Below are 13,139 nucleotides of genomic sequence, written 5' to 3'. Positions count from 1 at the left end.
AAGAGTATGCATAGATGTTTGCTTGAATAGGACTGTATTTAAACAGATGCTTAAGCACTATGCTGAAACTGAGCCTAAATTGACATAATGTTTGTATAGGGGAAATAGTAATCTTATCACTGAAATTACTAGTAACTTCAGTACAGCCAAGCTGTGTGCTAGCTCCCAGATCTGAAAACTGGAAAGTATGAAAGTTCATTCTGTGTTCTATTTCTTGTAAGGTATATTGAAAAGTTTTATCCATTCATTATTCTTAAAAGAGAGGAAGACATTTACCTGTAGAATTTGATGCGTTGTAGAAAGTATAACCTGATGAATCCCCAAGCCTCCATTTGACTGGTATATTCCATTTATAACTGAAATTATTTAATGGGAAAGAAAATCAAATGACATCTGAAACCAAATGGTACAAACCCCCCTCCATTATGTCTTTGTTTGTTTGTTTCAATGCTTGCATCTTGTTTTATGAAGCCAACTGTGTGCTTATGTACATATACATTTAATAAATTATGTCAGGCAATAATCTAGCAGAATACAAAGCAATTAATTTAGTAAAAGATGATTATATGTGAATAATTGGTGTCAGTGTTAATGTTGATATGTCTAGGGCTTTGTGCTGACACTAGTTAATCTTTTGCAATGCTGACTTGAAATAAGTGTTAAGTATTACAAAAATTTTTTACAGACTGAAAAAATGCGAGAGTTTAAACAACCACTGTGATACAGTTAATAGGACCTCTTGCCTTTTCCAGCCTGTTTTTCCTCTCCAAGACAACTCTAATTCCTTCATTATAAAACACTGGGAGCCAAATACAACCTTACCTTTTGCTCTTCAGCTCCTTGTATACGTTATTGGGTAGGTGCAGATTCTTCAGTCCAGGGCGTGCCCAGGACAAAGCTGAGAAGTTTGGGCAGGAATGGAGCCACGGCACAGCCTGACCAAGACTGTGACCAGGCTATCAGGGAAGTGGGACAGCAGAGCATGCTGTGAGCATTATGTCAGCCACCTGCATAGGGCTGCTAAAATTATTAAGCCCTTTTTAACAGTCAGCTTCTGTTCCATAGTAGTACATTATAGTTCATCCCAGGGGGATTCTCCCTTGGTGACAAGTGCTATGGGAAAATAGGAGTCATCTTTATAACCCTGGGTTAAGTGAATGTTCATTAACTTCCAGAAAATAAAAAAAATTGAGGTGATGGTATCTCCTCCTACCTCCAGGAAGAAAGATTTGTTGTTTTGTATCTCCTAAACAAAATATCTTAACAGATTTATACACTTCTAGTTTTATTAGTTCTCTTATGGAGCTTACTACGATGGAATTTAGAGAGGCATTGTGTTTCCCAAGAGCAAAACCATATATGTTTTGGTTTTTGTTTGGGATTTTTTTTTACTTGTTTTTGTAAATGCATTTAATGAGGTAGATTTTATTTCGTTTTCATGTTCCTGAGATTCCATTCATAATTACTCCTCCTGAGCATAAGATACAATAGCTGTGTCCTGTTAACCATGCATACTGAGTATGTGTTCCTAATGCACTATGCTGCAGCTGCACATTTGCCCAGCAGCACTACTTTAGGAGCACAGGTTTTTGAACTTCCATTTCTTTGGAGTGCTGGCATGCAGGAGAGGACTCCTTAAAGCCGAACAAACTTGGAACAAGCCAGCAGCTCAGGAGACTATTCAGAGAATAAAGCATACACAAGACCTGGAGGTTTCACTGCTTAAATCAAAAGAGGAGATACTGATGTTCAGTGAATTGACTTCTGGGCAAGGGAGTAAGTGTGTCCCAGGATAGATAATATCAGCATTATAATACATATTATGACATCTTATTTTTGAGTAATTTATAAAAACTAAATGTTCAGAAACAAATTCTCCTTTTGCTTTAGCAATGGCAGGGATGGTACACAGCTCAGCTTCTTGACAGATTAAGGTAGGAACAGTGGGATTTCTACTCAGGAAATGACAAGTGGCAATGTACTGTAAAAACTGAAGTCACTAAAAAGTAGGATCCTTGAGTCTGCTACCTCAGCACATAGTACAATAAAGCAAATTTTTTAACACAAAGAAGTAATTTTGCCTAAATAGTTTGTAACTCCATCCTTCAGACGGCACAGTGCTGTACTTTTTGTCTGTGAAATTTTCTGCTTAGGTTGGGAGAAATGTAATGTTGCAAATACACGGGTAGTTATCTAATTCCAATTCTTTTGATGCCTATTCAAAACTACCGATAGCTGAGCCTTCTCATTGCTCATTTTTTTTTTTCTTTTTAATCAGAGGGAAATAGAGTGGTCACAACTGTTTTCTTCTTTCTTCATTTTCTCCCTGCTCTTTCTTGCCCTTTGTATTAAAAGAGCTAGTAGAAGTTAATGAAAAAAATGCATTTGGGTTGATTTAGTTGTGGTTTATACTGGCAAGTTTTACTGATTAAGTTATTGGTCCAGTTCAAGGAGCAAAACCTTCTTAATACGGGTTAATTGGAATCTCTTTCACTGAAAAGTTAGCAAAGTTGTACTGCCTCAGAATTGGGGCTGGCTAAGAAATTGCAGAATAGCAGGTCTGAAAAGTTAATCAGCTGGTTAATGCCATGGTGCAGCCAAGCCATTTTTCTGTGCAGTTCCACCAACCCACAGGTAAAGTTCATTTCCCTTCAGGTTAGTCACCTGTTACCTAACAAATATGCTCCAATACAGTATCCCACCTGTCTTAGGCCACATAACAGCCCAAGATGGCTTACTTTGCCTGGATAACTATCTTCTAAATGGTTAAAATTAAGCAATATGATCCTAAGTAAAACAGGGAAAAAATAGTTTGTGATGAGGATTAATGACATTTATACATTCCCAGTAACTCATGGTTTTAAGACATGCAGAGAAGACCCTGTATTGTATGTGAAGACCCTGTGATATGTTATAGATCCTAGGCCATATAGGAAAGGAATAAACTAGTGTGGTATAAAATACTTGGATCACAGTTTCTGATTTCTGGACAATTTTGTGGCAGTTTTCTTAGTCTGAGAGACTATAATTTGCGGTGATGCAACAGATGACTTCCAACAATCTGAACTGTGTGTGGAAATCAGGTTTCCTGAGAGATCCTGTCCAATTTTATTCTACTCTGTTAGAGAAAGAAACCCTGAGACAAAGGGCTGATGTTGTTTTAAATTTGCAATATTTGTGTCTAACTTCCTCCTGGCTTCCTTAAAAAAAAAAAAAAGCTGAGAATAAGTTTAGCAAGAATGAGTAAAATACTACCTATGCGTATGTGAGATGAAGAGGGTAAATGTACAGTATTTCTACCTGGTTTGAATCGACATTTGCAGTAGGAACTTACCCAAGATCAGAAGGAGGATGAGAAGCATTTGCACTGGGATCCAAAAGAAAACGTTTCTGTGTGAATACTGAATTACTTCCCATCTCCAAAACAGGGTAGCCCATCTGCCTAGTCCATGTGTCCATGACTTCCTTCACAGGCTTATTACTTGCCTATGAATGATGGAACAGGTTGCAGTGAAAATGGAAATTCAGTCCTAAGAGGAAAAAAGTATCTCTGGTATCAAGAAAAAGAAGAGCAGAAAGGGGCAGAGGAAAGAGCTGGTTCAGAACAAAAATTCCTTCACTAAATCCTTTTATAGCACCTGTTATTGAAGAAAGAAATGAGTTGGAAACTTGGGCACCAACAGAAGAAATGAGAAATACGTAGGCAGGTGACTGGCCAGTAATATGGACAAGAAATACTGAGGAACCTTTGAAGTCCCTTGCATGCTCTAAGATCTCTCTATTTTTTTCTGACAGAAAAACTGAACAGGACAGAAAGGACACAGGGAGATTTTTCAAAGCCAGAAGCCTCCTTGCAGTGTGTCCTGTTTTGAGTGTGAAGGAAGTCAGTAATAACCACCAGCAGCTGCACCAATGTAAAATTTGATTTGTTCTGTGAACCATGAACATCTGTCCTAGGAACTGGAGCTGGAGAAAGCTGTCACTACCTCCCCAGGATGCCACCTGTGAGAGAAGTGAGCTAGGGTCACCTGCAGTGTTTCCTTCTCCAAATGAGGTAGATGATGTGAAGATGCAGAAGACTAAAGAGAAAAAGTAGGAAGGTCTGCTGAGCAAGAAGTCTGAAACCAAGGGGAAGACAGGAACTAAAAAAGAGACACAAAAGCACAATTTAGGCTGTGTGAGTGTCCACAGGGTTGGAAGAAAAGGAAATAATATCAGGGAAGAACCTGGCAGTATGCAGGTGGACTTTTGGGGATAATGAGATAGATGGAAAAAAATAGTCCAGCCTCAAGGAAAGATCAGAAAATGATGGCACAGATGATGACCCAACTGGGACTCAGAAGCTAGAGAGGGAGATAAGCACAAAAATTACTTGGGAATTGATACTTCTGAGAGCTTTCAAACACCTGAATCTGGAGAGAGAAGAAAGAGAACAGGGTGCCTGTGTATGGTGGATGAGAGGTGTTTTCACACACGAAATGAGTTTGAGTTGCGGGGGACTGTTTCAGTAGCAGGCTATTTGTTAGCAAGACCTCCTTTCTTGTTTCCTTTTTCACTCCCACAGTCTCATGCCAAAAAAAAAAAAAAAAAAAAGAAAAAGAAAAAGAGAAAATAATATATATTTGCTAGAAATAAGAGATATTGGAATATACTGGGAAGCTGCCTAGCTTGTGATCTCTCATTGACAGAAGAGCTACAGAATATAAAAAGTTTGAGAAACTGAAATCAGTGGGTGAGAGATATGAAACATTTTTTAGCAAGGGTTTGGGTGGATGCAAAACATACCTCTTCCAGAGCTTCCCAAAATTGTTGTGTCTTGGCATTCTGGAAATGATGTTTCTTCAAATATGCCTAGAGAGAGATGGAAGACTGTGAAAATACTACCAGTGTCTCTTCTTTGCCTATGAAAACAATACACATACCCAGTTTTACAGGGTTACAGAGAGCACGTCTCAGTTGCACAAGGTATCCACACGTGGGCGGTAGCATTGTGAGTGGGAGATGAAACAGATCAGCATTCAGCTGACGAAGTTCTTTTGCTGTCCAGTGCATCCCATAACACCAAAAGTCAGCCTTTCCCAGAGTGACTTGTTAGTATGAAATAAATTTGTACTTGAAGAGTTCTTTGTGTTTTGTTTGAATGGACACCACTATACCCTGTTGCAAATTTCTGACTAATCTAAGAGGTTGTTTAGCAGGAAGAAGATACTTAATGAAATTTCACTACCTGTGGACTCATAGTAACCTCTAAGTCTTGATCAAAACGACTGTTACAAGGAGTAATGGTGTTCAGCAAAGAGTTTGCAACGCCTAAACCTTATTCCCATCCTGCGTCTTCCCTGGCTGCTTGGCGGGTGTTTTCCTCCCCTGTCACCTGCTCCTGGTGATGTTCAGTCAGTAGATGGTGCTGTTTGTTTCGCTGTTGGCCACAGCTGCCTACGTTAGTGCTCTTGAAGGCTCTGAGCACAAGGGAAGGGTTAGGCTCTTGGGGTCGATGTGGCTGTATTTTCCCATCTCGGGTAACTGTTCTGATTGAATATATGGAAGGGAAAGTACAGGAAAATACAACTGTCTTGTAGCAGCCCATAAATGTGCTCTTCATGAGGGAGGGAAATAAGAACAAATGTGGTAAGCCTTCACTGCAACTCTTGTAACCAATGTCAGTTCAGAGGAAAGGACAGACAATCGTTCTCCTTCTGGGAGGCCTCCTTTCTTTCATTTTGTCTTTCTGTAATTTTGTAGAACCATGTTTTTCCTCCACAAGAAAGGACTATGAACTGTGCAATATATGTCCCTTTTCTTCTCCCTATTACCTTGACTTTCTAAGGCTGGGTGTCTCTGCATCAGGGAACAAATGAGCTTATGCCTCTCAGAGTGTCCCTACATAGCAGGCTGAGTTGGAGGATCCTGGCAATAGGAAGCTGCAAACACACTTTACAGTGGAATGAGGGGATCCCAGCTGACAACAGGATAACAGTGGGGTGGAGGAGGTTTTTGCCACTAAAAGCTGTCAGGAATTTAGGTCCTCACTGTCCTGCTATCAAATCTTAATGCAGTTCACATTCCTGCTTCTGTGGGAGCATGGAACTTCTTCACCTCCATGTTGTCCACTCAGTACTGAAATGCACTAAGTACTTTTGCTACCAATACCAGGATCTCTGATATTCACTTTTTGAATAATGGTTTTGCTACTGTCACATGAAGATGGGCTGTAGTTCTGGTGGGTTTTGGTGCCACCTTTACCTGACAGCCTTTCTGGAAGACGTCTGGTGTAATCCAGTCTCGAATCATTCTGAGGATCGATGCACCCTGAGGACAAAGGGAAAGGGGAGAAGGTCAACCCACACTGCTCTAACACTGATTTCTGTTCATCTAAAAAGCAACATGTGAATAGTATTTTGTAAGGCAAAAATTGATACCATTCATCAGACTAAGGAAGTGTTTCTTCTAATTCCTTTGTGGGATGGCATGCCTATCTGGTGGAGCTTAAATCCGGGTGTGAGAATCAGTCTTTAGTTGTGATCAGACACTTGTTTCTGTGTTCAGCTCCTGAGCCCTGCTGCTGCAGGTTACTATCCTGCCACTCTACCAGTTTGTGTGAGCAGGGCTCCCTGTTTCGTGTTGAACAGGACAGGGGTGAAGGCAGCTGAGGACTACTCCTGTTAGGGGAACAGCCTGAGAGAGGCAGTGACTTCAGCTGACCACACAACAGGAAAGGAACTCTAAAATTGCTACAAGTCTGGGGCTTTACAATGCCATCTCAAGGAATGAGATTTGCTGAGCACTGGTGTAAGAGCTCTGGCCTCTGAAGCAGGGTAGAACTGGGATCAGAGAAGTTACTTGGCTGTCACAGAAAAAAACCAAACAATTAGGACTTCAAAAGAAGAAAGAAAGAAAAGAAAGATGGGAGAGAGAAGTAGAAGAGCCATGTGCAACAAAGAACAGAGTGTGCACAAAATGATGAAGAAAAAAAAAGAAGCAGTGCAAACTCAATCTAAGATTCAAAATATGATTTTAGGATTAGCATGTTTTCATTTTCTGAACTAAATCAAGAGGCAGTTGAGAGTCTAATGCTATGAAGGTTTAAAAATCCAGTTGTCCCATGAAAACAAGAATGTTATCTGAATTCTCAGTAAATCCTGTTTCCTCTATTTATGTGTCTGAGAATAATGACTGGATGAGTCATGGCAGAGGGACTGTTTGAACAGATATGCCTCAAACTGCTTTCCAGGCTATTGTTGGAGAGTCAAGGTGGTCAGCAGATGACTGTTTTCTGATACAGAAATCTGATATATTTGCCATGGAATATGTTCCAACACAATTCAGTAATATTTAGAACAGATACCCATTAGTGGTAGTCATAAGGCTGCTTATGTTCAGTGGTGATCATGCAGCCACATGTATGCACGAGGGAACCTCAGTTCCTCAGCTTTGTCTATCAGCCATTTCTTATCTGGTATCACTTCACATAAACCATCCCCTCCCATTTATATTAAAAGCCAAAGTAGAAATACACACTTATACATGCATTTGGTGACAGTGGAGAATTCTCTTGCTTTAAATTGTAATGTATAGTTAGTCACTTGCACCTTCTACTATTGTTTTTCAGTCTCTCCCCCTACTCTTGTCATTCCTCTGTAGTCCGTGATGGACTTTGTTTGAGAAAAACTCATCCTAACAAAAATCACTGATTATAGGAATGCCAGTATTTTAATAACTTTCTTTTCTTACAGCTACTTGGGGAGGCTCAGGAAAGTGACCTTAATTTGAATAGCTGACGTTCTCTGAGAGGGGTATAGGGGGGAGTCTTTTATCAACACCCACATAATTTCATAGCAATTGCCAAGTACATGACAAGATTTGTTTGTGGCAGAAATGTGGAACATGAATCCTAAACTTCTGTAGCTGGGAAGTTCAAAAAATGTGGGGGTCCAAGAGAAAATTTCTAACAGAACTTATTTAAGACAAAAAGTATCACTGCTACTTTAATAAAACCTTTCAAATTAAGACAGAGGATTAAAGAGAAAGAGATGAAATGCAAACACTTTTTAAAAGCAGATTAAAACAATTATATACATTAATTGTTTACTCACCAGCTCTGCTCTAGTAGAGCTTTCCTAGGCATGTAATGCCCTACCAATCACACAGCAGTTACAGGATCTCTTACAAAATATGCTGCAATGACTCCATAGACCCTTAGGCAATTCATTAGAGTTTTAGGATTGTATAAGCCCTCTGGTTGTTCTGGCAAGACTAACAGAGAGCATTCCAAATTATGCTTTATTTGTTTAGTGATGAATATTATCATGAGAAGATTGTTTTTATAAGAAAAATGCAAAAGAGAAGCCAAAATAAAGCCAAAAAGAAACAAGTTAATTTTGTCACGCACTTATATATAAATACCAACAGTAATTTGAGCTAAATCTACGCAAAGACTTTCTCTTTCAAGCCAAATTATAACCCAAGCCAAATTATATCCCAAGCAAACTGTTCCCAAACAATGCACATGTCCTCAAGTGTTTTCCCTTAAAAAAATGAGTTCATGTAGCAATTATCTGGGCACAAAGAGATGAGTAAAAGCTAGGATTTTTTTTTCTCCATTGTTTTTCAGACCCTGCAAAAGTATGTCTCTCGCTTAGCTCACCACTAAAATACATTTTGATCCAGAGTACTTGATTTAGCTCTGTATATTTCCTGACTTTTGTTAGTTTGATTTAAAAACAGTGTTACACAATGCAGGTTTTTACATGGTTTATGATTTGACTGTGAGGCATTTATGATGCAATAAATACTGCTCGTATTGTTGGATAGAGGATTTAACAATTGAAAACAGAAAACTGATGGAAATGGATGGATAAAGTCTAGCTAATAAAAGTAGTATCTACGGTTACAGACTGTAGCACAGCTAAAGCTAAACTCAATGCAATGTATACTTTATGTTTAGCTGATAATGGGAGCTTGGAGGGAAAGCAACAAGCTGTATTTAATAATGGTGGATTTTGTGTGTTCAGTGGAAGTGTGTTATGGCATCATAGAGGGAATACTGACAGTGTCATACAAAAAGCTGCCAATAAAAATATTGTGTATAAGGTTCAGAAGCAGCATCGGAGATGGCTGTTTGAGGAGAAGAGTGAACAAAGGCCCAGCTCTTTCCTTGCCTTGGTGTGGTGGTGAGAGGGAAGAGGGACAGGGCTCCTCCTGTGCTCCTTTGGACTTGTCTCTTGATGTACTGCAGAAAATAACTGGAAGGGAACAGTGCTGCTGCTCTTGAGTCAAGAGACTCCCTGGTTAGATACAGGGGGACACCTGCTTTGTTCCATGTCTAAGGCTTTTCTAAGGACAAAGTGGCTTTGGCTACATCTGATATGGAGGGAGACCATAGGCTGGGTCTTCAAAGTGGTGATCCTCAGCATAGCTGCTGGTGTCCCTCACGCTCTGGACCTCACAGCACTTTCCCACAAGCGCTGAGCTCTGGGCTGCCACCCCACACAGCAAGTACTGCCAGATGCCATGGGCTCCAGAAGGCCTCTGTGTGCCCTGACAACAGCTGGGAATGTCCTAGAACAAAGATCTGCACAGACACAGCTCAAGTGAATTAGGAGTCCTAATTATGAGCACCCCTGACTTTTATCTCCTCTCCAAAGTCGCCACTTCCTTTGCATCCAAAGTCACAATGGGAGGATATCGTACCTTACTGTAGGATATCCCATCAAACACAGAGGTGATTTCAGCTGGAGATGACACCTCGACTACAACTGGGTGGGAAGACAGCAAAGAGTCATCCTTCAGTACAGGAAGCACATCATCAATTAAAACCTGGTCAAGCTGAGAAAGAGAAGACATTAGAATAGAAACAAAGGCAGGAGTATATGTCTATTTCTCAAATAAGTAGCTTGAACTGTAAGTCTCTAGGCAATTTGAAATGGAATGATTTGCATGCCCTTTAGAGAAGGACTTGCAAACTCTTTACATCTAAGAGGAGAAGGATACAATTTTTCCTTAACTAAGATAAATTGCCTTCTGCAGATCCTGTTTTCCTGTGTATCATAACACAGACACATCCATCCCACCCTCCCTCGCCCCCAGTAGGCAAAAAGAGTAGCCTGTGCTACCAATTTCAGAAGTGTGACAATATTCACAAAGCATTATGATCTCCTCTTGCAAAAATGGAGCTGGGTAGGAAGGGAGGGAGGGAAGAAGGAGGCAGCATTCCCCATCCCAAGGCTTATAATGTTTTTTTTAAGCTATTTAAATTTTTAAAAAAAGATTAAGTAGCCAGCAGTCAAAATCCCCTTACTTCCTAATCAATATTGACCAAAAAAGACTAAAATTCAATTTAGCTTTCCTCTTCTAATACTCACTAGGATAACATTGAAATGTCTTAGATCTTAGATGAACATAGTATCTAGATACAAAAACGTCTTTTAAATTTTAAACTCAGTAATTAGAATTTTTCTTACATAGTTAGGACCACAGATCTTCTACTTTAAAGTGTAAAAGTGACCCAGGAATGATTCTGTTCTCAGCCTGTCTGCAGGGAGAGAGGCAGGGAAAGCAGCAAGTAGGCACTGCCTGCTTCTGAAGTCACCAGGCTCAGGGGATAGCAGATTTCAACAGGCTCAACCTATGCAAAACCCACTCTGCTCCCTTCCACTGGCATATGGTGTATATCTCCCAGTACCCAGAACCTCACGGCACCTGGACAGCTGGGGGAAAATAAGCATGCTACGTGCCATCACATCTGTTTGGGAGGGGAGGAAGGAAGGAGCAAGAAAACTGCCTTTATTCACAGAGTATAATGCAAATTAAAGGCTTACTTCTTTGTAACACCCTTAAAGCCTCTGGAGTTGGCACAGTTAGCACTTCGGCCATCCACTGTCACTACCTGAGATTGTCTGAGTTGGAGCATTTGAAATGACACAATGCTGGCAGAAGCTGAATGGAAGTCCAGTATTTTCCTTGATAATAGCTCAAGATGTGGAGACAGGCCCAGGTTCCCAACCCTTACCAGAGCAGATAATGATCCTAAGTCCCATGAAGAAAGTACAGCCCAACTAAATAAATACAGGATAATCTCCATCTTTCAGAGTTAGACCTTTCAGCAACTCTGCAAAATTGTTAAGGTTCGGTCCAGAACCCACCTAGGTGTTATTTTGCCATAATAACCAAACACTTGATTCACTTGTTAAAAAATAATAACTCTTCCCTGTAGACTAAAACTTCATAAAGTTTACTTTGACTAGTTCCAGACCATAATATAGGTAGGAGAAAAACCAACTTTTTCTTTATGTTGCACCACACTATGTTAGTTTTCTATAAATATACTTTAAGTCTTCATCATCCTTGTCTAAATTTTACTCCCTTCCAAAATGTTCCTCCCAGCCCCGCCAACCCTCCACAAGGCAGAAATAATTACCATTTGCCACTCTGGTTCTGATACATTCGTTCCCAGGAACTCAAAATAACTGGCAAATCCTTCATTTAACCACAAGTCATCCCACCAGTCCATGGTTACAATATTTCCAAACCACTACAATTATAAACATAAAGATGTAAATTTAGATAAATAGTACATGTACATTTCAGTATCTCACATCTCCATATAGAACATTCATTTGCTTACTTTTTTCCTGCTGCCAGATGAAAATTATCATAATTCTGGGGTTTGAATAGAAATTAAGGCCTTGCCTTGTGTTAACACATCACTTTTATTATAAAATTACATATTACCAGGGAGATTGTTAATGATTCATGTGCCACTGAAAATATTTTTAGCTTCTTCCCCTTGATTTGATGATTTGTGTTTTTAAGGATATGTTTTCAGACAGCCTCCACAGTGTATAGCTGTCCCTGTTTGCCTGCCCAAAAGAGACATCTGCATACGTAAATTAGTTTCTCTAAGACACTTTAGACAGATTTTCATAAGCTGGCTGACAGTCCGGGCCCAAGCATCTAGCTTCTTGAGAAAAATTCCAATGCAGTAGTAATGGTATTTTAAAGTTCTGATGGGGATCAGTTTTAACATGGTATTTTGCAATCAGATTTTGAGCACATGTAGAAGATCCTGAGACAAAGTTAATGACAGTATTTTCAAGATTAAACTGTGGTGACTATATATTTGAAACACTGTAAAAGTGACTCATGTCCTGAAATATACCTGATGAACGAGCTCATGGGCTATCACAGCAGCTACTCTCTGCTTGTTGGATGTGGCTGACTCCTCGGGATCATACAGCAGGTTTGTTTCTCGGTATGTGATCAGCCCCCAGTTCTCCATAGCACCTGTCCCGAAATCTGGAATAGCTATTTTATCTGCATTGAAAAAAAGAGACAATGATTACTACTGTATCCTTTAAATCAATTAGCTTGTCCTCTCTCTGTGTATTTACAGCCTGTTTTGCTTACCATTTGTGATTTGGGCTTACTTCTGTGGACTGCAGGCTATGACCTGTGTTTAAGAAGAGAACTGGCCTACAGCAGCTGATAGCAAGTGCCCTGGCTCTGCTCAGATTAACAGAGGTAGGATCAGTTGCACTAGATGAGGATCTGTCCTGGGAGGTGATGCTGTGCCATCTCCTGGGAACGTATGTATCATTACTTAATTTTGGCCCCAGAAATTAATACTGTTGTCTGGTGATGTGCTGTAGGCAGTAAACCTCCTGAAACTATTTGTAGCATAATGAGGCATGACATTGTTTGTCACACTGTCATATTAAAAATATTTATTGACATGTTAACTGAAGTAAATCCCCCATGCAGTGAACAACATCTGCTTCTACGCCTGGCAATTTGTGGGGGTCACTCATTTATGGTCAGTAATCAATACAGGTTTAAATGAGAATTGCAAACTCAATTGAACTGGCATTTTCTTCTGCAAATAATGGCCACAGGCTTTCTATGTGGGTTAGTGAAAAAGTACAGATTGATTTAAAACTGAATAGAATGAAAAACCCCTGCCCCACACCAACAGAAGATAGGAATTACTTATTTTAAATTAAACAACTTAATTACAGAATCAAAGCTGATAGTTTCGCAAGGGCTTCACTGACAGTCAAAATGAGGATGCAAGGAGAAAGATAATGCCAGAACCCATAAATCAGTGTGAAATACAATATTTAAATAAACCATAAATCAGTGTG

General features: G+C 39.8%; 1 protein-coding gene across 2 annotated transcripts in view; it reads right to left on the bottom strand.

Annotated features, from left to right (window-relative positions):
- LOC121674983 (glutamyl aminopeptidase) overlaps positions 1-13,139 on the bottom strand; it is a 35,520-nt gene that overhangs the window by 7,911 nt on the left and 14,470 nt on the right. For both annotated transcript variants that reach the window (XM_042049898.1, XM_042049896.1), the window contains 7 exons: positions 12,158-12,312; positions 11,417-11,530; positions 9,691-9,825; positions 6,244-6,309; positions 4,786-4,851; positions 3,335-3,486; positions 277-356 (listed from right to left, as the gene is read on the bottom strand). In XM_042049898.1, the coding sequence (XP_041905832.1) occupies positions 277-356; positions 3,335-3,486; positions 4,786-4,851; positions 6,244-6,309; positions 9,691-9,825; positions 11,417-11,530; positions 12,158-12,312 (768 nt within the window). The remainder of the gene's footprint in view (positions 1-276; positions 357-3,334; positions 3,487-4,785; positions 4,852-6,243; positions 6,310-9,690; positions 9,826-11,416; positions 11,531-12,157; positions 12,313-13,139) is intronic.

This window comes from Corvus kubaryi, unplaced genomic scaffold (assembly GCF_017639235.1).
Source record: "Corvus kubaryi isolate FWS band 111438036 unplaced genomic scaffold, C.kubaryi_AGA036_p1.0 71, whole genome shotgun sequence".
NCBI lineage: Eukaryota > Metazoa > Chordata > Aves > Passeriformes > Corvidae > Corvus > Corvus kubaryi.
Note: the sequence above shows the minus strand (reverse complement) of the source record. Positions and strands in the feature narration are given on the sequence as shown.